The following is a 27,418-nucleotide window of genomic DNA, read 5'->3' as shown; positions in this document are numbered from 1 at the left end:
GTTGGGTGCTTTGCCTTAGTGCTGAACACAGAAGCCAGTGGAAGTAGCCAGAAAATGACACTATAAGTTTCGTATCACAAACTTCTTCAGTGACAACAGCTAATGATAATCAGTGTTCTATTTCCTCCTACTCTTATACTTAGAAATGACCACCATTTCTTTCATACCACCATTTTCCATTTATTAGCAATAACAGAATAAATACCAATAGCACCAATTAAAAATGAATCCACATGATGTGTTTTATCCTTACAGCTGTAATAACTAGTAACTAACATGGACTGGAAAGCACTTTGCAAATGTAAAAAGTGCTGTACAGATACATTATAATTATCATCATTAATAAATTAGCCCGATTCTCCTAGTATTCAAAAGGCACGTAAGGTCAGATACATGGGTTCAATGGGGCAAAATGATCACAACCTACAATGTAGCAATGGTTCACATGTGTTGGCAACAAGTTTTACCCCATGCAATCCTGCAGAGCTGAAGTTACACACCCTTCAAAATATGGGAGAATGAAGCTAAAAGTAGACAAAACAGGCTTTTGTTTTTGAGATTTAATGTTTTTGTTTTAATAACAGACTCCTACCTCTCTTATGATAACTTTGAAAAGATAATATAGTTAAACTTGTACATTTTAACAAAATTAAAATTTCTTATTTAAGGTGACAGTAAATTTTATTCTTCTCTATGAGCTGATATTCCAGATGTCATTAGAGTTTCAAAGCATTCTGCGACTTCAGCGAGGTCAGATTGGTAAATTTTGTGCTTGCATACTCTCAGGTTGTAACTACGGTATTCATTCCAGAATTGTTACTAGAAAAAAACAGCTTTATCCATTCCCTTGCCAGCAGGAGTCTTGGCAAGAGACAGCTCTTGGCTGACCATAAATAAAATTCCTTGAATCACCAGTGTCTTGATTTAAGAAAGAAATTTTACTGTGCCTTTTATACACAAAAGCTGATTAAACAATGGTTAAAAAAACATTACTCCACTTTTTCACAGGTGTACAAAAGGAAATATAATGGAATTACATTCAACAATAAAGCTTAAAGTTCACTCTAGGTAATAGTTGCATTAACATTCACATACACAAGCACAGAGTAAGTATATTTCAGGAGTCTTATAATAGCATACAGCATACATATGGGAGATTGATTTCAGGTAACGTCATAGGTGTTAGCAAGATTAGCAATTCAGAGTGTTCTAAAAAAGGAAAACTAAACCAAAGAGAAGGTGTGGGCTAGCACACCAAGACAAATCACAGAATTCGAGGATTGAAAAGCCGGCTCACTGTGTGTATGAGAAAACAATTATTTTTCTTCAATTTCGGGGTCTTGAAATAGTTAGCTAGAGAAGGCTGTGTATTCAAAGTGCACGTAATTGTTTCTTAGAAAAGAGAGAGAGAGAGAGAAAGATCCTTTCACTTAGTCATTAATACATGCAAGAGGCAGCCCCAGAGTGACCTGAAAGAGTAAAGCTGTGATTGGCAGGTGGCCAGTATAATACAGATGTTTCAGGCAATTCTCTTAAAGCACTTCTGTAGCAGCATGATCATTTAAATGGCTGTAGACTGGATTCTCTTTTGAGGAGAGTTGAGGGGGAACTGTAGTCATCATATTTCTCTTTAAAGATTTATAGTTATAGATTTTCTCTTTTTTAAATAAATCTATCAAACAACAAACAGCATAAAATGAGGTGTTGGGGTTTTCTTTCACGTTTGCTTTTGCATATGTGTTGGAAAAGGATCTGGCCTTTTCATAAACATTGTGTGCAAAAGAATTTTTAATAAAGTGAGTACAAGGACATACACGGCAAACACATCAGATCTGCTTCTGTTGCCCCGGTTGGCCTCATTCAACACTGAGCCTTTGGCCTGTGTGATGAAGGTTTTAGGAATAATGACACCACAGCCAATAGACTTGAGGCCTCCTAAAGCCTTGTCAGTGGGGGTAGTTTTGTCTGCGGGAAGGTGGCTACCGCCTCTTAAGTTGTAAGATTTAAAAAGTCTGGTCCCTTTTAGTTTCGTGTTCCCCCTGGATTGGCAACTCCCACTGTTTCTTTGCCTTTCTTTGAACCAGCCCTCCTTGTACCAGCTAGTCTCACCTGGCCCATCCCAGCCGATGTCTGGCACTCACACGCCCCCGGTGACCACACAAACCCAGTGGCCACAGACACCCAAGCTGCTCAATCTCAAAATCTTTGAGCCTGCCCTGCAAGTGTCATCAAGACAGCATCCCCGGAGCACAGGGCAGAGAGTCCAACCTCTCACTGGCGGGACTGGAAAGCCTCTCATTTGCGGCGGAGGAGAAAGGAAACTTGGGTCTGCTTTTTAGGTTCTGAAAACAAGCCAGAGTGGAGAGAAAGAGTTAACACCAGACTTAGTAAAGCTTTTAAGACAAAAACCTGTTCAATGTGATCTACACAGACATGGGGAACTTTCTGCAGATTTCTGAGGTCTAGAAGAGAGGGCTCATGGAGAGAGGAGAAAGGTGTGGGGAGTTGCTACATGGGAGAGATTTGCCATTATTACAAAAACTGGCTAAGTGGCTTGTTTCCATGAGAGGACCTCACTGGTCACTGTTGTCAGTCGTGCTGTTCCCTTTCTCTTTTTTTTCCTGGGTCTTGTTACCCTTCTTCTTTTTCTTCTTTTTCTTGGTCTCTTCCTTTTTGCCGAAGGTTATGAAGTCACTTTTGTCAATTTGGCTGTTAGTGGGCTCCTGCCGGATGGAGATGATTGCGGGAGATCCCGGGATAATGAATTTGTCTGGCAACTCACCGGGACCAGATTGTTTGGGGTTGCCTGGTCCGTATTTAAAGGTCCAGCTGTTGCTGTTGACACCAGCACCGACTGGAGGGGACACCTCTCCTGCCTCTGGTTCTGAAAGACAGAATATCACAAGTCAGTAAGAGTCAACACAAGCCTTCCAAGCCACACTAGTGACTGGACTACAGGGGAAGCTGTACTGACGAGCCTGGCCCCCAAGGACTCAGGGGTTATTTCTTCAAGCCTGAGGCCAAAGTCAGTGTTTGGAAACAATCAGGAGGGCAGATTTTCTCACCAGAAGGTCTGTAAATCTAATTTTCTAGTGACATATTTTTGGTTCCTTGTGAAGAGTTTCCTAAAGAATACAGTTGTGATTACTTATTCTGATGGGAAATGTACTGGATTAAAGCAGAAGTAGCAATAAAAGAACTAGGAATTTATTTCACAAGGAGCTGAAAGACCTATACTATAAACTCGAAGATATTTATGGAAGGAATTGAAGAAATGACAAATAAATGGGAAGATATTCTGTGCTCCTGGAATGGAAGAATTAATATTGTTATGGAGTCCATGCAATCCTTATCAAAATTCCCATGGCGTTTTTCATAGAAATAGAACAGTCTTAAAATTTGTACAGAACCACAAAGACCCTAAAGAGCTAAAGCAATCTTGAGAAAAAAGAACAAAGCTGGAGGCATCGTGCTTCCTGATTTAAAGCTATATTACAAAGCTATAGTAATCCAACAGGATAGTACTGGCATAAAAACAGACACTTAGATCCATGAAACAGAACAGAAAACCCAGGAGTAAACCCACACATATATATGGTCTATTAATTTACAACAAATGAGGCAAGAATATACAGTGGGGTGGGGAACAGTTTCTTCAGTAAATGGTGTTGGGAAAACTAGACAGCTACATGCAAAAGAATGAAACCTGACCCCTGTCTTACACTACACACAAAAATAAACTCAAAACAGACTAAAGACTTGAATGTAAGACCTGAAAGCATGAAATTCCTAAAAGAAAACATAGGCAATACCTCCCTGATATCGGTCTTCTTGAATCTGACACCAAAAGCAAAAGTGAAAAAAGCAAAAATTAGCTTTTTAAACTAAGAAGCTGGGGGATTCCTGGGTGGCTCAGCGGTTTAGCGCCTGCCTTTGGCCCAGGGCAGGATCCTGGAGTCCCAGGATCGAGTCCCACATCAGGCTCCCGGCGTGGAGCCTGCTTCTCCCTCCTCCTGTGTCTCTGCCTCTCTCTCTCTCTCTCTCTCTCTCTCTCTCTCTATCATAAATAAATAAATAAATCTTAAAAAAAATAAACGAAGAAGCTGCTGCCCAACAAACTAAATCATCAACAAAATGAAAAGGCGATCTACTGCATGGGAGGAAATATTTGTAAATCATATAGCTGATAAATGGTCAATACCCCAAATATATAAAGAACTCTTACAACTCAACAGCAAAAATACATACAATCTGATTAAAAAATAGGTGGAAGATCTGAATAGACTTTTTTCCAAAGACATACACATGGCCAACAAGTACATGAAAAGACACCTATCACTAATCATCAGGGAAATGAAAAATCAAAACCACAATGAGATACCATTTCCCACTTGTCAGAATGGCTATCATCAAAAAGACAAGAAATAACAAGTGTTAGTGAGGACATGGAGAAAAGGAACCCTTGTGGATTGTCAGTAGGAATGTACACTGGTGCAGCCACTATGGAAAACAGTATGAAGGGTCCTCAAAAAATTAAAAATAGAAATACTGTAAATCCAGTAATCATACTTCTGGGTATTGATCCAAAGAAAATAAAGACACTAGCTTGGGGCCCCTGGGTGCTGCAGTTGAGCCTCCCACTCTGGGCTTCAGCTTTGGTCATGATCTCAGGGTGGTAAGACTGAGCCCCATGTTGGGTTCTGCAACTGGCGCAGATTAGGCTTAAGACTAAGCCCTCCCCTGGTTCTCTCTCTCAAATAAATAAATCTTTTTTACAAAAAAGAAAAAGAAAAAAAAAACCACTAGCTTGAAAAGGTATGTGCATCCCTATGTTCACTGCAATGTTATTTACATTGCCAAGATACAGAAACAAACTAGGTGTCCATAGATGAATGAATGGATAAAAAAAATGTGGTATATATTGTAAAAATGAGTAAAAAAAAAAAAAAAAAAAAAAAACTCTCATTTAAAATAGAGTCAGGGGGGTCCCTGGGTGGCTCAGCGGTTTAGCGCCTGCCTTTGGCCCAGGGCATGATCCTGGAGACCCGGGATCGAATCCCACATCGGGCTCCCGGTGCATGGAGCCTGCTTCTCCCTCTGCCTGTGTCTCTGCCTCTCTCTCTCTCTCTCTCTCTGTGTGTGACTATCATAAATTAAAAAAAAAAAAAAAAAAAAAGAGTCAGGGTGCCTGGGTGGCTCAGTCAATTAAGCATCTGCCTTCTGCTCAGGTCATGATCCCAGAGTCCTGGGATCAAGTCTCACATCAGGGTCCCTACTCCCAAGGAGTCTGGTTCTTCCTCTGCCCTTCCCCCCCTGCTCATGATCTGTCTCACTCTCACTCTTTCTCTCCCTGTCAAATAAATAAATAAAATCTTTAAAAACATAAATAAAAAATAAATAAAATAGAATGGAGTCATGAGGGGCATCTGGCTGATTCAGTCCTTGGAGCATGAGACTCCATCTCCAGGTCCCAGGTTGCAAGTAGGGCTTCCTTTAAAAAAAAAAAAAAATGGAGAGGCAGCCCTGGTGGCTCAGCGGTTTAACACCGCCTACAGCTCAGGATGTGATCCTGGAGACCTGGGATCGAGTCCCATGTCGGGCTCCCTGCATGGAGCCTGCTTCTCCCTCTGCCTGTGTCTCTGCCTCTCTCTCTCTCTCCTCTCTGTGTATTCTCATGAATAAATAAATAAAATCTTTTAAAAATAAAAAATAAAAATTAAAACAAAATGGAGTCAGGAAGCTCTAAAGAGGGGAGCTCTCTCACATATACCACTCCTAGCCGACTGCACTACCAGCAGGAAGAAGGAAGATAATTCTTATCTTGACAAAAATAGATACTTTTCATTATGCATTTCATCTCCTGCTTTTAAGAAAAAAAAAGGATGACCTCTCCCTGCCCTGGCATACTAACCATTACCTGAAGCCAAAGGGAAACCACCACAGTCTCAGACTCTTGTTCTTTGCTAAAGAACTTTTTTTTTTTTTTTTTTAGGGGGTGCGGAGGACGGGTGCACAGGGAAGAGGAGAGAGAGAGAGGAAAAAACCAAAAGACCTGAGGCTCTAAGAGCTAAACAGGGCATTCCCTGCAGCAATTAGTGCTGTAACTTTTTTAGCCTTTCCACAATGAAAGACGCCCTGGGCATTTGTTCTTCTAATCACAACTGAAATACTTGAATCTCATTTGATGTCAGGTACTACACTACTGTTTCTCAAGCCAGTTCTAAGGGCCTCTGGGATCTCAAGTTTTCTGTCATAATTTTTCAAATGGAAGTTTCAATAACACTGGTAACATAAAAGGCAGCTGAAGAAGTAGATTTTGTATTATCTGGATAACCCCCCCCCCAACCCCCAAACTAAGAACTGCCAAAGGATTTCAGAACTTGTCTGCAATTATACTCAAAATGCTTTGTCTTCAGGTAATGGAGGAAAAAAAAAAAACCTAATTTAGAGGTACATGATGCAGTTTCAGATATTAAAAGAAGGAAAAGAAGAATATGCTAATTAATAGCATGTGAATTAAAGAACACTCTGGGTACACATGTATTTTGACAACTACTCTGTCCAAAACAAAAGATAAATTAGTTGATTCAATTATTTGATCCCAAGTCTATCACAATCATCCTGAGGAGTGGTGGGATGAAGTAGAGAAGAGATGGAAACATGTGTGGGTGTAGGGGATATTGCCCAGGATAGGAGTATGGGATTCTGTTGTAAATACAGGTCTATTTGAGAAAAGCACTAGGAGCCAACTTTACACTCCTCCCTCAGGGTGCTCAGAGTCTAGTTGGGACAGACACTTAAGCGATTATAAGGCAAATTGATAAATGCAATGACCAAGGTACATGTGAAATGTTTTGGGGATTTCAGAGGATAAAATTATTAATTATACTTGAGAAAGTCAAAGGCGATTCCAGAGAAAAGATGAAATTTGCAGTGAGACTGGAGAAAATTATTATGCATCCAAAGGGGTTTTTGATGCAAGACTTTCCCAAGAGTCCAACTGGAAGACAATGACTTCTAGAAGAGTAGAGGTCAGAGCTAGAGAGGAAGAGTAATGGTCTATCTGGGCAAAGTAATCCCAGTGGCCATGACATCGAAACCCTTTGACATCAGAGTAGTGTCCTTGTATCGGACACTGCTCCTTCGGTGGCATCGTGAAAAAAAAAGTTCTGCCAGAGAAACTGTTTATGTTTGATTGCAGTTTGGGATTTTTCTACATCTACTCTTTCCATCTCCTGATCTATGACTTCCCTATCTCTTTGAATCTGGCATCCTTAAACACTACTTTTGTAATACTGCTCATGTCAAACCCACTCATCATATAATAGCCAAAGCCAGTGGTCACAATTCAGTCTGTGCTGCCAGGAACCCCTTGGGAGCATTTGTCAGTCCCTTCTGGAGACACTGGTTTTTATCAGTTCCCTGTCAAACCATTCTCCTGATGTTCTCTTTTGGCCTTAGACCACCTTCTCTTCTTTTTCTTCAACTCCTGTGGGGATTTCAGCCAGGTCCATGGGTATGCATACTGTCCACATGTACTGCTGAGACCCAGATTTCTATGTGGAGACCCCCCATCCTGTGCTCCAGTCTCACGTCTCCTAATACCTACCTATCCTGTATCTTCTCTTGAAAGTCTCATGGGGCATCTCAAGCTGAAGGAACTCCTGATTCCTCTTGTCTAGTTCTTTCTAAATCTCTCCAGTCTCAATAAATGGCACTCCACTCACTTTAATGCTCAAGCTGGAAACTTCAGAGCCAGTGTCCATTTTTTTTTTCTATTTTCTGTTCCCCATTTATCATCCATCAAGACCTGTCATTCCTGCCTCCTAAATATACCTTGACTTGGTCCTCTTCTCTCCATTTGAATTGTCACTACCTTTTTTTCAGGGCACCATTATCCAGAAGGTAAATTCCAACAATTGCCTTGTTCTGCCTGTTTTGACACTGGCTTCTCTCTAGCCCTCCACCCAGGAGCCAGAGTTCTCTTTATTGCTACTCTTTCCCTCCTTTTATTATTTTTTCTTTTTCTCCTTAAAAAACAACAACAAAACAAAACAAAACAAAATCCCCTGAAGTATAGCATACATACAGTAAAATCCTACAAAAATAGAAGCCAGATTACATCACTCCCCTGTTTAAAATTATTCAGAGGCTTTCTACTGCCTTAACAAAAAATAAAATTTTTTTTTAAAAGTCAAACTCCTTAACATGGTATAGAACGCCCTTAAATAAATATATTTTTTATTCTCCAATCGCATCTACAAGTCTCCCTCTTACCACATAGGCCTTCTTTCAGTTTTTCAACACCCCTTGTGATTGTTTTTGCTTCAAGAACTGTATACACACAGTTTCCTTTTGTCTAGAATGATCTCCCCTCCATTCTTAGCAGGACTCCTCATTCTTCAAGTCTGTGCTGAAATGTCACCCCCTGGCAGAGGTGTTCTATGACCCTTCTACCCAAGCATAACCCTTTTACCTCCATCTGTCACTGTAACATCCACAGAGGCAGAAAATATATGTTTTATTCACCACTAATAGTTGATGTCTAGTGTGATTCCTGGCCCATAACAGGTGTTTAATAAAATACTTGATAGGTGGCTGAATGAAAAAACAGATATGAGAAGTGGCAGCCACCCTAGCAGATCCAACAGCTCTCTACTTACTGCACTCTGCTGTCCCTGAAGACAGTGAAGTAATGCGTGTGAAGTGCTAAGCCTGATAGCCAGCGCAATGGAAGAGCCCAATAAACTGAATCACATACGGGATATATATATATATATCTTGGGGCTGGAAGGCAGGTTAGAATAATGTAAATTTAGTTACCAGAATGCAGTAGGGAAAGGAAGCGTTTTTCTTTCCACCAAATCCCTTTTCCTACAGCACGCTTCCCCCAGTGAAGCTTACTCTATAGCTCTTTGGACATAGGGCCATCTCGATGCTTTTTCTCTGAGACTAAAACTCATTTCTTTGAGCCATCTGAGATAAATCTGCAATTGAGCTCAGCCAGAACCTGCCTGTTTACCTTTAAAATACAAGCCCCGTCCCTGAGAGATGAAGACAAAAGCAAGACTGGTATTGAAAAGCCTGGGATTTGGCATCTAGGAGAACTGGGCTTCTGTACCAATCCATGGTCCTTCAGTGGCCCTCACATAGGCCAGGATGGAAATTTTTTCCAACCACAGCCAGGACTCTGCATGGGGCCTTGGAACTGTCATCTGGAGATGCAGAACTCAGAGATATCTTTATCTTACAGAATTAAAGGACATTAATGGCTCTGCCTGTTGGCTGAGGGACCCCCTCACAGCAGGACTGCTAAGAGTTAATGAGATTTTTTACATGTCACTAAGCTTCTCGGCCTTTGCTGGGAGTCCTGGTTGGTCTGACTCAGCCTTAGACTCCAAGAAGCAGAGATCCACTCTGGTGCATCTTCCTCTGATCCAGCTTATGGAATCCTTCACAGACCACTGTGTCTAACCTGTTCTGGCTGATGTGTAAGCAACCGTCTCTGAGGGTTCATTCAGGTGAAATAATAGCTTCAGGATCTGGCAAACAACATTTACTGACCTCCTCCTAATCTTGAGTCCCTTTTGGCCAAGAGCACTAAAGACCTTTGGCTGGCTTTGCCTGTGAAATGCTTGGACTTTGAGGGCAGAATCAAGGAGATGCTCCCCCTTAAAGAAGATGAGAAAGGAAGAGATGCCAGGGCCAGGACCAGCACACAGTCAGTTAAGGGAATGTTTCCTCTTTTGGTGCTGCTTCCCTTCCTCCTCTTGTGACTTGCCACAAGTCTCTCTCCTCTGGTCCCAGGGGACCTAACTTCCTGGCAAGGATGAGACTGACAAGCAGTCAAGACTCTGCCAGACTCCAGAAAGAGGATTTCAGGTACACATCAAGTAGGTGGGGGTCTGGATTCTTAGGCAGAGCCTTCCCTGACATTCAGATTTCAACCCAATGGAATTTATAAAAGCTTTAATAGAATATAATCATAACTACAGTAAATGGCTTTGCTTTTTTTTTTTTTTTTTTTTTTTTTGGCATTGGCTGATTTTTCCACCATAGGTAGGAATACATTTAAAAATCAGAACAATATACATATTTTTAAAAATGTGTAAAAAAAAATGTGTACAGATCTGCAACTTAAAAAATTGCCCTCTGGAGGTAGCTGGCCACTTCACTTAATCCTATAAACTATTTTTTAAAGATTTTATTTATTTATTAGAGAGAGAGAGAATGAGCAGGGTAGTGGGATCAGAGGGAGAAGCAGACTCCCCACTGAGCAGGGAGCCCTACACAGGGCTCCATCCCAGGACCCTGAGATCACAACCCAAGCTGAAGGCAGGTGCTCAACCCAGTGAGCCACCCAGGTGCCCCTATAAACTACTTTAGACACCTCCCTTAGGCATTGCCCATGGTCTTTTTGGCAACATTCCCTACATCCCTCTTTTCAGCTAAAGGAACACTGGCCAGAGTTTGGCCTCAGGGATTCGGAGGAGCTGGCTGGAGGCTTTGCCAATGCAGATGCTGGGGAAGGTCCTGAAAATTGTGAAGCAAATGCCAGACTTTGTAAACTCATCCCCAACTCTTATTCTCAACTGCTGTGGACAATCAACTAACACCAGCAGAGCAGTTTTCTGATTTACACTGATTTCCTCCAAAAGAACAACACCAAGTCATTTTGACCAAGGACAATGTTTTCAGGAACGCTCTTGGAGGGCACAGGCTGGAGAATGTGGGAGGGTGGTTAAATTATCTTTTCCTCTGTTCATCTTGCTTTGTTCTTCTGAACTTGAGAGCCTGCTCTGACTTTAGCACTTAATAGTACACAGGCCTGCGCAATTTACGTAAATATTTCTGAACTATGGTTTTCTCATCCATAAAATGAAGATGATCACCTTCCACAGGATTATGGATGTATTTTAGATTTACTGGGATCTTCCTATGTGCGTGGCACTGGGCTAAGTAGATCTGCATGCAATATAATTTTTGCTCCTCACAAGAACCATATGAAGTAAATATTGCCAATATCCATGTCTGTTTTATGGATATGTCTGTTTTATAAATGAAGAGACTAAGGACCAAGGGTCTTGAGGTTACTAATTGTAGAACCCAGGACCTGATGGAATCTGGACAGTCTCACTCCACCACATCCTGAGCTGTGTATAAAGGCCCTTGGAAAATTCTGAAGCATTATACAAATGTAGCAATTATTTTGATTACATTTGCCTTGCCACCATTTGGGAGTCAGAGATGCAGGCAGGAACTTCTAAGCTAGAAACAGAAAGGGGAAAAAAAAAAAAAAAAAAAGAAGAATCAGAAAGGAGTGAGGCTGGGGGAGGGGCACGAAGCGGGAGTGACAAGCTCAGGAAAATCACAGCCCGGTTCTGCAGGTTTCTGCCCTCCCCTTCTCTCCCCATTCATCCCTTTGTTGCCATCTTTGGGATTTTGGTCCTGAGGTTAATAAAGAGCTCCCAGAAAACCCATCATTTTGATTAAAGCCCAGGCTATCTTGCCAGACAGCACTCTGGAGCATGCCTCCCGCCCACCCCGCTAGGTCAGTGCAGCCAGCAAAGGCTTTTAAATGATTACAGCCATTTCCGGCCCAGCCAGCCAGCTCCCCTGGATTGCTCATTCTCTGGCGGGCTGCTGCTGCTGCCTCTGGCTGCCCAGGGAAAAGTCAGAGCACGGGTGGTTCTGCAGATTCTGGGTTTGCAGGTGAACATCCAGGCTTTCTGTGTAGGGACACCCTGCTTCTCCCCACTGCAGCCAGCCGCTGCAGCCTCAAGCAGCTCTGATTTTGTTTGCACCCTTTTGGCTTTTATGCAACCATTTCATGCATCTGTCTGTCTCTCAGTTGTGTGTATGTGTGTGTGTGTGTAGCAGAATTTGGCAGATTGTACAGTCATACATGCTCAGCCTGACCAAAAGGCAAAAACCATCCGCCATCAAACCTGCTGCAAGACCAGGCTGAACAACATCCCTAGCTCCCCCTCCCCATCCTCCACTTGCGTCGCCACTAGAACAAGCTCCACCTCCTCTTGCTCACTCAGCCTTTATGAATTGGGCAATGTTAATCTGAGTAATTACAGCCCACAAATCACAGGAGAACCATAGTCTGCAACCCAAATGCTGTCCAGGATCAGAGAGAGGAGGAGAAAGCTCAAACCACCTGGGTTAGCATTTCCATCATTTATTTCCCCACTGCTTCTTAGATCTTCAAATGACGGTGGAAAGAATTTTCCATGGAAACAAGACCATGTAAAAATATACTGCTTGTTCTCTGTAAGGTATTAGGCTCTACAATCAGAATAGGTTTAAATATGGCAACATCATATAAATTATGTGATGTTTAGCAAATCATTTAACATCTTAGTTTTCATATGTAAAGGAGATAATATCTTTATATGTTTATATCTATCTATATTTATATATAAATTATAATTATAAATTAAAGTATATATAAGTTAAGTTATATATATTTATAGATATATAAAATATGTAAAAGAGTTTCCATTTTATAGGTAAGGAAGCTGAGGGCTTAAGTTACAGCAAGGTGATTTGCCCTGAATCACACGGGGATTTGGTAATAGAGCTGAAAAATTCTTCTCATGTGGACTCCCCAGCTCAGTAATAGATTTGTTATTATTATTTTACTCCTGTGAAGCCTTGGGGATGAGGGAGGAGACAGAGTTGAGCTCATTCACAGACCTAGCATTCTGACCGCTAGAGTAGCTGGGAGGGGACAGGGTTAGTGTGATGGGAGGCGGGCTCATGTGAATCCACTCCTCAGAGGCTGCCACTCCCCGGGGTTCCGCCTCCTTTGCTGGGGGGAGGTGGTGTGGTGGGGAGGAGGCTGCATGATCTGGAAGGAGATTTTGTGGATGTTTGTTGCCTCAGGCCACAGCTGGGCTAATTTTCAGTAATCTTGGAGCGGAAGAGATAAATACAGTGGCATATTTTTAAAGCCACAGCTCTTGCTTTGTGCCCAAAATAACTTTACCATTTCTAGGTTAAGAGTATAAAGATATCATGTGCTGTGAACCCAGATTCAAAAATTGGAATGAAAAAAAAAATCATATTTCTTTCCTTGACCCCATAACCCAGCAGGGCTCAAACTATGAGGTTTTCTGTACCTTATTCCTGGTTGCTAAAGTCTCCCTCAGTCCAGAGGGCAATTTCCCTTTATAGCCTTCTTCTTACAACGCCCCCAGCCTCAGCCAACTGTTATAGCCTAGGGGTAGCAGAATGCTTAAAATGAAAGTTTGGGGGACACACCGATTTGAGTTGGAATCTCAGCTTCATCACTCACATGTGTAACGTTGGGCAAGTCAGTAGGCCTCCCAGCCTGCATTCTTTCATATGTAAAATAGAGATGATAATATTCCCCTTAAAGGACTGTGAGCATTAAGAAGACAATGCTCGTAAATCACAAAGAACAATGGCCAGCCTGCAGAAATCGAAACAGAGGATGGGTATCATTAGGGTGCAGCATTCCTCTGAGGAACTTGACTTCCGGTGCCACCCCCCCACCAATCCATTTATTCTTGAATGCAGTATTTCCAGGAATTCTCTTTTCCAGGGGCCCTCCTCGTATCTGCCCCTGCCCCTCCTAGGGATCATTAAAGAAGTCTAGCTGTGAGGTTTTCCAGCTTAGAACTGGTTGCTAGGTAAGGAACCATTCTCCGGAGCCCTCTGAGCAAGGCAGGCGGGAAGGAGGCAGTCTGGACTTGGTGGACCACACAACAGATGAGGGAGGCATCAAAAGCCTCAGGTTCAAATTGCAGCTCTACCATTCTGCTTTCCACTCTTTTCTACTACACCAACTTACAGTTTCTTCACCCGTAACAAGGATAAAGTAGCTAACCTCCTGAGAGACACGGTTACGCAACTAAATTGATTAATTATGTACAATAAATTAGACATGGTGCTAGGAATTAGGGACAGAGATATGAATAATATTAGGACAGGAACCCTGCTCTCAAAGAGTTAAAGTGCAGAAAAAGACAAATGAAAAAAGACAATATTGTTTTAAGTGAAAGGGGACTTCCACTACCTCCACTGTGACCTCAGTCTGTACTTTCTAACTGATTTAAGTTCTTCTTTCCAGCTCATCTTTCCCAGCGGGCAAAGCATTTGTGGTGGGAACTGAAATTGCCCCCTCAAGCATTAACTAACGCCCTGACTCCAGCAACACCCTGCATGATTGACCCCAACACCGTGGCCGACCTGACCTTTACTGCCCAGCACACCGACCCACTGCCCTTTGCCCTATATTGGAGACAGCAGCATTCTGGAGACAGTCTCTGATACACTAGTCTGCTGTCCTGGTGTTGGCCTCCCTGAAATAAATTCTGTTCTTGCTTCACCACCCCTGGGTTCTCTGCCTTCGGATTTTGTCAGCAGCGGTAAGTGACCCAGAGAATTTGGTCTGTTTGGGACGCCCCATTACCCAAAGCACCAGGTGCTCTTGCACCCTTGGGCCCCAGTTACATAAGGAATAAACAAGGTAAAGAGCTCTGGCATAAAGATGGCATTAAACTTTCTAGAGACAGTGTGTGCAGAGGTGAAGAGCATGGCTCAGAAGTTAAAGAGCCCTGTTTCAGATCTTGTCCCCAACACTTTAGACAGGTATGTGACCTTACTTAACCCTAGGTACTCAATTTCCTAGGAATTAAAATGGGTATAATATAGAGTTATCTTGGGGTGGTTACACAGAGTAAAGGAGATCATACATGTAAAGTGCTTAGAACAGTGCCTGGCTTAAGTAAACAAAACATGGTTTAAATGTACAATATAGGTAAGCCATTACTATTATTATTCACAAGTAAATTCTCTCATATCTCTGTTCCAGTATTCTCAAGCCTGAGGGCTAAGCCCCTTGATGGTGTGATCCTTAAGTGCTAGTGACATATAATAAAGTACTAGCTAGGGATGAGGGTCAGAGGGAAGTGTAAAACACATGCAGTCCAATCCTAGATTAGAACATGCCAATTTGGTATTTTCATACTCTACAATCCAGTAATCTCACTTGTGTAGTGCCTAAAATATATAAAAATGTATATTGCATTGTTTAAAAAACATAGATACTAATAAGAAACTGGATAAATAAATAATAATATAGGCATACAATATAGTATGTCCTTAGCTAAAAAAATGAGGTGGGTCTCCGTGTACTGATTTGAAAAGGTGTTTGTTAAAAAACAAAGCTGTATATTAACATGCATAACATCTCATTGTACTTTTTGAAAACCTACTTTTTAAATTTTTTTATTTTTTATTTTTTTAAAGATTTTATTTATTTATTTGTGAGGGACACACAGAGAGAAACAGAGACACAGGCAGAGGGAGAAGCAGGCTCCCCATAGGGAGCCTGATGTGGGACTCCATCCTGGAATGCCCTGGGACACCGGGATCACGCCCTGAGCCAAAGGTAGAGCTCAACCACTGAGCCACCCAGGCGTCCCTAAAAACCTACTTTTTTTAATAAGCAAAAAATATTCAGAGGTGCCTGGCTGGCTCAGTCAAAAGAACATGCAACTCTTGATCTTGGGGTTGAGAATTCAAGCCCCATGTTGAGTGTAGAGATTACTTAAAAGTAAAATCTTAAAAAAAAAAAAAATTTGTATAATCAATTATGTGACAAAAAATTATTTTGAAAAATATTTGGAAGAGCAGATCCGAGTGTAAACTATTGACTTTGGGTAGCAATGCATGTCACTGTAGGTTCATCGAATGTAACAAATGGACCACAGTGGGGGTGGACATGGATAGTGGGGAACGCTTGTGTGGGTGTGGGGACAGGGCCATATGGGAATTCTCTGTACTTTCCACTCAGTTTTTCTGTGAACCTAAAACTGCTCTATTTTTAAAAAAATTTTTTATATATTTATGATAGTCACACACAGAGAGAGAGAGAGAGAGAGAGGCAGAGACATAGGCAGAGGGAGAAGCAGACTCCATGCTGGGAGCCCGACGTGGGACTCGATCCCAGGTCTCCAGGATCGCGCCCTGGGCCAAAGGCAGGCGCTAAACCGCTGCGCCACCCAGGGATCCCCCTAAAACTGCTCTAAAAAATAAAGTCTATTAATTTACAAAAATATTTTAAGGATACCCACAAAACTGTTAACAGTGGTTGCTCCACCGAGCAGGAGTGGGACTGAGGGAAACATTTTCATGCAGTGATGTTGTATGGTTTAATATTCATATCAACAATATAATTACATGTTTTATTTTACATTTTTTTGAACTTGATACACACTAAGCTGTTGGTAGTAGTTACTTTCTGGGAGTGTGACGGGAGATAGGAGGTAAGGTACTAGTCATTTTATTTTAGTTTTGCACAGATTTAATTTGTCACAATTTTTGGCCTGTTATAATTAAATCAGAGAGAGATTTAAAAAGATGACTAGCCCAGCCCCTACTTAATCAGCCGCAAATTCAAAAACTGGCTGAAAAATTAGCTGAAACAAAACATCTAGATAGTTTGGATCTAGGACCAGCTACATAATTTGTAGGGCCCGTAAAAAATTATTAAGTACTAAAAAATGGCAATAGCATAATATTAAACCAAAGAAGCCTTTCTAAGCACCAAGACCCCATGAAGCAGCCTCGGTGGGACCCCAGAGCTCCTGGGTCCCTCCTTCTTTTTCTTTTTTAGGATTTTATTTATTTATTCATCAGAGACAGAGAGAGAGGCAGAGACATAGGCAGAGGGAGAAGCAGGCTCCATGCAGGGAGCCCAACATGGGACTTGACCCCGAGTCTCCAGGATCACACCCTGGGCGCTAAACCGCTGGGCCACCCGGGCTGCCCTGGGCCCCTCCTTCAGCACCACAACTCCACAGGGACTCTTTCTACAGTTTTCATTCTGCCTGTTGGAAACTGAGGCACAACCATTTCACCCAACAATAAAACTGCTTCTGTGTCTGCTTGGGTTTTCAAACTTTTCATCTCTACCCTTCCCCCTCACTTTGTTGCAATCTGTGCTTCTTAAATTCTGGCAGCAATCCCAGGCTCTGTGTTGCTGTGTCACTTCTGAGCCTTGAGCAACCATTTCTAGACAAGCAGTCATCTCCCTGCACTGAGGGTATAAAATGGAGGTACCTTCAGAATACCGCAGTAGAAGAAGGGAAGTGGAGTGTCATCTGGGGAAAACCCTCTTCCACCACCACTATCCCACACTTTGTACTTAAAGTCTGTACCATTTCGTTTAATTTAGCAAAACCATTTTGAATCCTATTTACTGTGTGCCAGGCGTTGTGCTAAGTGCCAGGAATATTAAACTGAGTAAATGATAACATTTTTTTAAATGTTTACCATGAGCTATGCACTGCACTATGCATTCTGCACGCACTGTCTCAATGAATCCTTAGAGCAGCCAAGAGTCTTTCTTCTTTTACACACTAATAAATCTGAGGAGCAATGATTGAGCGGCCCAACAAGAGCCTGAGGCCCTGTGCAATGCTGTGCTGCCTCCCTTAAGAAGCAAACCAAGGCAAAATTTAAACAAATCTGGCCTCAGTCTACACATTTGCTCATGCAAGATCAGATCAAGGCCACCAGAATTAGCTAAGAACATTACCAAGGACAGTCCTTTTTACAAAAAATGCTGTAATCACCTCCCTTTTGGTTCCACATTTCTAGACACTCAGTTTCCAATCTTACTAGAACTGAAAAATCTAGGATACAAAATCAATATACAGAAATCTGTTACATTTCTGTACACTAATAATGAGAGCATAAAAAGACATTAATAGTCCCATCCCCTTTAAATTGCACCAAAAAAATAAACCAAAACAAAACAAAAACACAAACCTCTAGGAATAAACTTAGAGTTGAAAGACCTATATTCTGAAAACTGTAAGACACCAGTAAATATCTTCAGAAATTGAAGATAACACAAATGGAAAGATTATTCCATGCTCATGGTTTGGGAGAAGAAATATTGTTAATATGTCCATACAACCCAAAGCAATCTATAGATTTAATGTAATCTCTATCAAAATACCAGCAGCATTCTTCACAGAACTAGAATAATCCTAAAATTTGTATGGAACCACAAAGGGCCCTGAATAGCCAAAATCATCTTGAAAAAAAGAACAGGGATGCTTGGGTGGCTCAGTGGTTAAGCACCTGCCTTCAGCTCAGGGTGTGATCCTGGAGTCCCGGGATCGAGTCCCGCATCGGGCTCTCCGCGCAGAGCCTGCTTCTACTCCCTCTGCCTGTCTCTGCCTCTCTCTCTGTCTCTCATGAATAAATAAATAAAATCTTAAAAAAAAGAAAGGAACAAAACTGAGGTACAACAACCCCAGATTTCAAGATACACCACACAAAGATTTAGTAATTAAGGCAGGATGGTATTGGCACAAAAACAAACACATAGGTCAATGGAACAAAACTGAGAGCCCAGAAATAAACCCATGATTATCTGGTCAATTAGTCTTTGACAAAAGAGGCAAGAATATACACTGGGAAAAAAACCATCTCCTCAGCAAAAGGTATTGAGAAAACTGGACAGCAACATGCAAAAGAATGAAAATGGGCCACTTGCTTACACCATACACAAAAATAAACTCAAAACGGATTAAGGACCTAAATGTGAGAACTGAAACCATAAAAATCATATAGGAGAGCACAAGCAATAATTTCTTTGACATGGGCAATAGCAACATATTTCTGGATAGGTCTCCTGAGGCAAGGGAAACAAAAGCAAAAATAAACTATTGGGCCTATATCAAAATAAAAATCTTCTGCACAGCAAAGGAAACAACAAACAAAACTAAAAGGCAACCTACTGTATAGGAAAAGATACCTGCAAATAATGACATATTCGATAAAGGGTCAATATCCAAAATATATAAAGAATTTATACAACTCAACACTCCAAACCCAAATAATCCAATTAAAAAATGGGCAGATGACATGAACAGTCATCTCTCCAAAGAAGACATCCAGATCGCCAAAAGTCACAGAAAAAGATGCTCAACATCATTTATCATTAGGGAAATCCAAATCAAAATGACAATGAGATATCACCTCACATCTGTCAGAATGACTAATATCAAAAACACAAAGAGGCACCTGGGAGGCTCAGTGGTTGAGCATCTGCCTTTGGCTCAGGTCGTGATGCTGGAGTCCTGGGATCAAATTCCACAACAGGCTCCACCTGCCTATATCTCTGCCTCTGCCTATATCTCTGCTTCTCTCATGAATAAATAAATAAAATCTTAAAAAAAAAAAAAAACCACAAGAAATAGCAAGTGTTGGTGAGGATGTGGAGAAAAAGGAACCCTCATGCACTGTTAATAGGAATGAAAACTGGTGTGGCCACTGTAGAAAACAGTATGGAGCTTCCTCAAAAAATTAAAAATAGAATTACCATTTAATCCAGTGATTCTACTACTAGGTATTACCCAGATTAAAAAAACACTTATTCAAGATCTATGTGCCCCTATGTCTACTATAGCATTATTTACAGTAGCCAAATTATGGAAGCAGCACAAGTGTCCATCAACAGATGAATGGATAAAAAAGACATTTAAAAAATTGTTTTATATTTATTTATTTGATATCAGTAAGACCTTTTTTAAAGATTTTTATTTCTTTTTTTAAAAAAGATTTTATTTATTTATTCATGACAGACACACAGACATAGGCAGAGGGAGCCCGATGCGGGACTCGATCCTGGAACTTTGGGATTACACCCTGAGCTGAAGACAGACACTCAACTACTGAGTCACCCAGGCATCCTAAGATTTTAATTTCTTTACCTGAGAAAGAGAGAGAGAGAAACAAACAGGCTCCCTGTTTAGCAAAGAGCCTGACATGGGCCTTGATCCCAGGATGCTGAAATTGTGACCTGAGCCAAAGGCAGATACTTAACCGATTAAGCCATCCATGTGCCCCTAAAAAATTTTATTTATTTATTTATTTTTCCCCCTAAAAAATTTTAAAAGATGTAGTATATATCAGTGAGGGTGACAGAACATGAGAGACTCCTAACTCTGGGAAACGAACAAGGGGTAGCAGAAAGGGAGGTGGGCAGGGGGTTGGGGTGACTGGGTGATGGGCACTGAGGGGGGCACTTGACAGGATGAGCACTGAATGATATGGCATATGTTGGCAAATTACTCCAATAAAAATAAATAAATAAATACATAAATACATAAATAAATAAAATAAAAGATGCAGTATATGTGTACAACAGAATATTACTCAGCTATAAAAAAGAATATCGTCTCGCCATTTGCAACAACATGGATGGATCTAGAAGGTATAAACACTAAGTGAAAGAAGTCAGAGAAGGACAAATCCTATATGCTTTCACTCATATGTGGAATTTAAGAAACAGAACAAAGAAAAAGGGATGATAAAATAAGAGACTCAAATATAGAGAACAAACTGATGGTAACCAAAGGAGAGGTAGGTTGGAGAATGGGAGAAATAGGTGATGGGGATTAACAGTATAATTATCATGATATTGAATAACGTATAGAATTTCTGAATCACTATATTATACACCTGAAACTAATATAACACTGTATGTTAATATTACTGGAATTTAAAAAGTTTCCAGTCCTTGGTTTAGGTAGAGAAAAACACTAAGTTGATAGCTCATGAGTTGTCTTGACATATCATAGAATGAATTTTGAAGATTCAGCAGAGGTAAGGGAGGTCAATAGAGCATCTTGTCTTAAAAACCAACCAACCAACCAACCAACCTTCTGGTGGCTCTCCGCTGTTAACAGATGAAACTTTCAAGTTCTTTAGCAGGATGTTAAAGGCTCTACAAAATCTAATTCCTGTATGCCTTTCTAATCTCATTTCCCAACAGTCCTCTATCCCTTCTACCCAAGTGTACTCATTCTAATTAACTAAATTATATATTTCTGATTTTTGTTGTATTTTTCTTTTTTGGGGGTGTTATTTTTGTTTTTAGAGACCGAGAGAGAGAGAGAGAGAGAGAGAGAGAGAGGAGCACACATGCACAGACCCTGACACAGACCTCAATCTCACAAACCTGAGATCCTGACCCTGAAATCATGACCTGAGCTGAAATCAAGAGTCAGATGCTAAACCGACTGAGCCACCCTGATTTTTGGTGGTTTTTTTTTTTTTTTTACATGTATTGTTCACTTTGTCCAGAACTCTCCTGTCCCACATCCTACTTACCATCCTTCAATACCCAGTATTAAATGTCACAATCTTTGAGATGTATCCCTAAATCCCCAATTCCATCTTCTGGGGTCCCACAACATCCAGTATTCAGAGTTGCTGAGGCAGGGTTTAGGCCCTGTGAAAACAATTTTGGGGGCCCTCTCAGGAAAGGTGGACCAGTTTATCACATTTACATGTAGTTTGTATTGATTATAATATAGATGGACATTGGGTCCCATTCTGGACGAATAGGCTCTGGTCATTTGTCCTAGCTTCCTTCCTTCTTATTGGCCTTGCCTGTGCATGGCACTATCACGGTCCTCATCACATGACACTATAATATTTCTATCTTATTTCCTTACATTTCTATCTTCCCCCACTAAATTATGATGACAGGACTGTGTGTTAACATTATATTGGCATCACCAAGACTACAGACCGACCTAGGTAGGTGCTTACTGTTTGTTTAATGACCGTATAGAGGGTTCTAACCAAATTCTGTATTAAAGCTAAGCCAAGGAAAGCACTGTTGGATAGGATACTCTAGTACTTCACGTGCGTGTGTGTCTGTGAGTGTGTGAGAGAGCGAGAGAGAATAAATGAACAAATGAATGGATGAATGAAGAATTTAAAAGAGACTGCTGGGGGTGCCTGGGTGGCTCAGTTGGTTGGGCATCTGCCTTCAGCTTGGGTCATGGTTGGGTGTGGTCCTAGGATTGAGCCCCACATAAAGCTTCCTGCTCAGTGGGGAACCTGCTTCTCCCTCTCCCTGCCACTACCCCTGCTTGTGAATGCTCTTTCTCTGTCAAATATATAAATAAAATCTTTAAAAATAAATAAAAACTAAAAGAGAATGCTTATGGTGGTGGTTAATGGTGGAGTTTTAGGAACCTGCCTGTGAGGTGGGTTTTGTGAGGATCTTCCTAGTACTCTTCAAATTACAACCATTTAAAGGGTTAGTATCCTAAATGCAGGGTTGCAACCCTGAGTGAGAGAAGACAAAGGTGGCTAATTTATATCTCTAAATCCCTAGATTTAGAGAGTTCATTCTTACTAAAGAAATTTCCCCAGAGCAAATATATTTATTTATTATTATATTTTAAAGATTTTATTTATTTATTCATGAGAGACACAGAGAGAGAGAGAGAGAGAGAGAAAGAGAGAGGCGGAGACACAGGCAGAGGGAAAAGCAGGCTCTATGCAGGGAGCCCGATGTGGGACTCGATCCCGGGTCTCCAGGATCCTGCCCTGGGCTGAAGGCAGCGCTAAACCTCTGAGCCACCTAAACCTCTGAAACACCGGGGCTTCCCCAGAGCAAATATTTAGAATCAAGTTCTCCTTGGTTCAACAGGGGGAAACTGATGTGGCCCTGATGACTGACTAAATACAACCCCGCAGACTGCAATGACAACAGCTGGATTAACATCTTGGTGACACAATCCCCTGCAGAAGGGATGCTGGCCTCCAAGGAGGTTCTGTCCTAGGTCTCATTCCTAATCATAGTCAGAGGCCTGGGGAGTAATCTGGTCTCCCATCAGAGCTGCTGAGGGTGCTGAGAGCCTCTCGGCTTTGGAGGTGCCTAGCCTGTCTGGGTCTCAAGGAGGTAGCTACTATGAGACTAGGTCTGTTAGGCAAAATGCTCCTAAACAACAAACAAACAAATCCTGTGTCCCTTGTATGCACAGCCTTGGCCTGCAACCATCCTAACCGATGGTCCTGATTCAGGACATCACACTCAGGAAAAGCAAGTGAATACTGACTGAAGTATATCTCCTCCCCTGAATTCCCCATGACCCCCAACACACACATACACACGAATCAGGCTCTGTACTTTCTTCTTCAGGGAAGTCCTGAATATATGTTTTAATCTGCCTTCACCTAGACACGGATGCTAGATGCATACACAGGGCAGGCAATATGCATCATCCCTATCTTCTGGCATCACCTAGAGAACAGTGACTTTTCCACTAGCTACCACACCCTTTAATTGACTCCTTCCTTTTTTTTTTTTAATTTTTTTTTTTAATTTTTTTTTAAAGATTTTATTTACTTATTCATGAAAGACACAGAGGCAGAGAGAGAGAGGCAGAGACAGGAGAAGCAGGCTCCATGCAAGAAGCCCAATAGGGACTCGATTGTGGGATTCCGGGATCACGCCCTGAGCCTAAGGCAGATGCTCAATGGCTGAGCACCTAGGCATCCTTAATTGACTCCTTCCAGATCAGGCTGTGGGTGATCCAAAGAGTTCTGTCCTCTCCTGACTGCTAACTCTTGGGAAAATACTCTTAGGCCTTGGACAGAACAATATCTTTTAGCTTTTAACATAACAATGTACCACTTCCTCTGTCTTCACATTTTCACCTCTGCCCATAGAAAAGAGACACTCAGCAACCAATACTTCCATCCATGGGGAATATGCTTGGAAGGGGGCTCTCGCCTTTAGCTCCATTTCCACACTTACCCTTCCCAAGAAGGAAAAGTTATTTGTTCAATTGGGGAGATTACCATGAGATTACCATAAGTCACATTTCAACCAGCTCGTGCTTTTTGATGGACAAAGTTAGCACTAACAGTCAATTTTTTCATGATATACCTCTCTTCTAACTCTTTTTCACTCTCTGCTCTAGCTCTGTTTGGTAATCAAACCAGGATAGTTCCCACTCCTTGCCAGGGGAGTGGTCTGCCATTCTTGATTTTCCTCCCTTGTATTTGGGAGGTGGAAGTCCTGCCATATTCTCCAGACCATCTTTACCAATAATAAATCTAATTCTAAACTTTGATTCCTCAGTTGGCTCCTTGCATCTATTTTTAATTAGTTAAGACTTAGAGGGAAAGGGAGGTGATTAATTAGTCTCTACCAAAGTTCTGACAATTAATAATAGCCTTCAAAGCCATGTCCACACTGGACTCTCCTCAAAGCTCTTCCTGTTCCTAATATGCACTTTATTTTACCTTCATCTCTACTGAAGTTTACAACACACAGATGCACATAGCCACATCTGCCTGAACATGAAAAGACCCTGTGGTAGGCAGATAATGATCCCTTAAAGAAGCAGCTATCCAGGGATCCCTGGGTGGCACAGCGGTTGGCGCCTGCCTTTGGCCCAGGGCGCGATCCTGGAGACCCGGGATCGAGTCCCACGTCGGGCTCCCGGTGCATGGAGCCTGCTTCTCCCTCTGCCTGTGTCTTTGCCTCTCTCTCTCTCTCTCTCTCTCTATCATAAATAAATTAAAAAAAAAAAAAGATGCAGCTATCCTAATTCCTGAAACCTGTGAATGTTCTATTACATGGCAAGGGGACTTTGCGGATGTGATTAAACTGAGGAAGTTGAGATGGAGAGGTTATCTTAGATGTTCCAAGTAGGCCCAATGTAATCACAAGGGTCCTTATAAGGGAAAGAGGAAGGTAGCAAAGTCAGAGTCAGAGAAAGATTTGCAGATGCTATCCTGCTGGCTTTGAAGATGAAGGATCCAGGAGTCCAAAAATGCAGGCAGCCTCTAAAAGCTGGAAAAGGCTAGGAAAGACACCCTCCTTTAGAGTCTCTAGAAGGAATGGAGCCCCGCTGAAATCTTGATTTTAGTTCAGGGAAATACATTTTGGACTTCTGATTTCCAGAACTATGAGATGATAAAGTTGTAGTGGTTTAAGCCATCTAGTTTGTGGTAATTTGGTACAGCAGCTGTGGGAAACTAATACAGATTTTGGAACCTGGAAGTGGGGTCCTGCTGTTACAAATATCTAAAAATGCTGATGTGGCTTTGGAATTGGGTAATGGGCAAAGATTGGAAGAATTCTGAGAAGCATGAGATAAAGTGCCTAGCTTACCCGGAACAGATTGTTAGTAGAAAAGTAGATACTAAGACTCTGCTAGAGAAAACTCAGAAAGAAGTAGTGTTAGAGAGAACATATCATCATCTCAGGGAATACCTAAATTGTCATTATGAACAGAATGTCAGTAGAAATTTGGACATTAAAGGGGCTGTCACTGACAGCTTTAATGCAAATGAGAAACAGGTTACTGGAGACTGAAGGAAAGTGGATATTTGTTATAACAGGAATCCACTGTGATTTTAGCTCAGTAAAACTTCTGACCTTCAGAACTGTACAGTAGTAAATTTGCATTGCTTTAAACCATGAGATTTGTGGTAACGTGTTATAACAGTAATGAGAAACTAACATAGATCCCACAGTCAACTTGGAACTCAGACAATGAATAGTCCTCTCCAAGTTACCAAACTATTCCCATCATCTGGTATGTGAGACAAAGTATCAGTAGTGTGTTAGTTAAGTACACAGGATTCACCAGCAGGCAGACATGATTTCAAATATTGCCTTTGCCATTGTATTCATTAATGAGTTAACAAATATTAAGCACTACTGTGTGCCAGACGCCTTGCTTGATACTGGAAATATAACAGTAAGCAAAAAACACTAAATGTGTAAATGTATAGAAGTTACTTAATTCCTATGAGTCTCAATTTCCTTATCTAAAACATGGGAATAAGAATGCGTTTCTCTCTTAAGTATGCAATGCATATAAAGTGCTTACCAATGAATGGATAAAGAAGCTGTGGTTTATGTATACAATGGAATATTGCTCAGCCATTAGAAACGACAAATACCCACCATTTGCTTCGACCTGGATGGAACTGGAGGGTATTTTTTTTTTAAGATTTTTATTTTTATTTATTTATGATAGACATAGAGAGACAGAGAGAGAGTGAGAGAGAGAGAGAGAGAGAGAGAGAGAGAGGCAGAGACACAGGCAGAGGGAGAAGCAGGCTCCATGCCGGGAGCCCGATGCAGGACTTGATCCCAGGACTCCAGGATCGTGCCCCGGGCCAAAGGCAGGCACGAAACCACTGAGCCACTCAAGGATCCCCAGGAACTGCAGGGTATTATGCTGAGTGAAATAAGTCAATCAGAGAAGGACAAACATTATATGGTCTCATTCATTTGGGGAATATAAAAAATAGTGAAAGGGAATAAAGGGGAAAGGAGAGAAAATGAGTGGGAAATATCAGAAAGGGAGACAGAACATGAGAGACTCCTAACTCTGGGAAACGAACAAGGGGTGGTGGAAAGGGAGGTGGGCAGGGGGTGGGGGTGACTGGGTGATGGGCACTGAGGGGGGCACTTGATGGGATGAGCACTGGGTGTTATGCTATATGTTGGCAAATTGAACTCCAATAAAATAAAAAAAAATAAAGTGCTTATCACAGTTCAATAAATAATAACTTAGCAAGTCTTCCTTTTTCTTATTCTAAAGGCTATTTTACAATAGGGGGCAACAGCACAGGATTTAAAGACTGAAACTTCAACAACAAAGACCTTCTCATCACCATACATACTTCCTTGTTAATAGTTATCTGTACCCCATGGCGCATCATCAAACACAGAGCCAATCTCACAGACTCAAAATGTCTACCTCAGGGCTGTCTACATCTCTAGTGTTACCCTTTCCCCCAAAAAACTCTCTGACATGCAGCTTGGTATGCATCATGTAATGTAAATCATTCACACAGGCTGAGACTTTCAGCCGTGCTACAGACTTTTGGGTGACCCTAGAGGATTATGGGAACAGAGATGTGACACATGTGTTTTGGATATGACTATATTTATAGTGCAGAGTCAAAAAACATAAAAGAGAAGACTTGAAAAACATCACCTCTTTACTCAGCCTGGCCCATGATGCTGTGTAGAGCAACAGTTCTGGACACAGGGTTGATCCAATGTTGGAAGTAAGCACAAACTGGCAGACTTTCTTGCACCATCAACAACAAACTTGTTTGTTCAGACTTTCTTCATTCTTAAAGTTTGTTTGGTTGTTTACAATATTCACTAGCAGCTGTAACTGAGAGGCCCAAGTACACTATTTGAGATTCAGCTATCAAAAGCCACAGTTCTAGTAACAACAATAAGCTTCTCATCATCCCTGTTTTCTTGTGGATACAAATTTGGTTACTTAAAGTTACCTTTTTATACTTTAACCTTATAGAGTTACATCTGTGAGTCTGTCTTTTACAAAGCTCCCAATTTCCTGTTTCCATACTGGTACAAACATACTTTTTAAAATTGATTAAGCTTTTCTCTTAATTCCAGTATAGTTAACATACAGTGTTATAGTAGTTTCAGGTATACTCCTTTTTGCTTTTATTTCTCTCGGTACTGCCATCCTCAGGACTGCCTTCTCCAATCCTTCACCTAGTCCCCTCTCCTGGAGATAGACCATTCCAGGCAAGGCTACTACTGAGCAAACTCTTG

At 41.4% G+C, this 27,418-nt stretch overlaps 1 protein-coding gene across 9 annotated transcripts in view; it reads right to left on the bottom strand.

The window, feature by feature from the left end:
* Positions 1-919: 919 nt before the first annotated feature.
* LOC112658873 (protocadherin alpha-C2) overlaps positions 920-27,418 on the bottom strand; it is a 162,391-nt gene continuing 135,892 nt past the window's right edge. For all 9 annotated transcript variants that reach the window (XM_035713861.2, XM_025445133.3, XM_025445113.3 and 6 more), the window contains exon 4: positions 920-2,884. In XM_035713861.2, coding sequence (XP_035569754.1) covers positions 2,574-2,884 — 311 coding nt within the window. In that variant the 3' untranslated portion in view covers positions 920-2,573. The remainder of the gene's footprint in view (positions 2,885-27,418) is intronic.

This window comes from Canis lupus, chromosome 2 (assembly GCF_003254725.2).
Source record: "Canis lupus dingo isolate Sandy chromosome 2, ASM325472v2, whole genome shotgun sequence".
Taxonomy (NCBI): Eukaryota; Metazoa; Chordata; class Mammalia; order Carnivora; family Canidae; genus Canis; species Canis lupus.
This window is presented reverse-complemented; position numbering and strand designations above follow the sequence as displayed.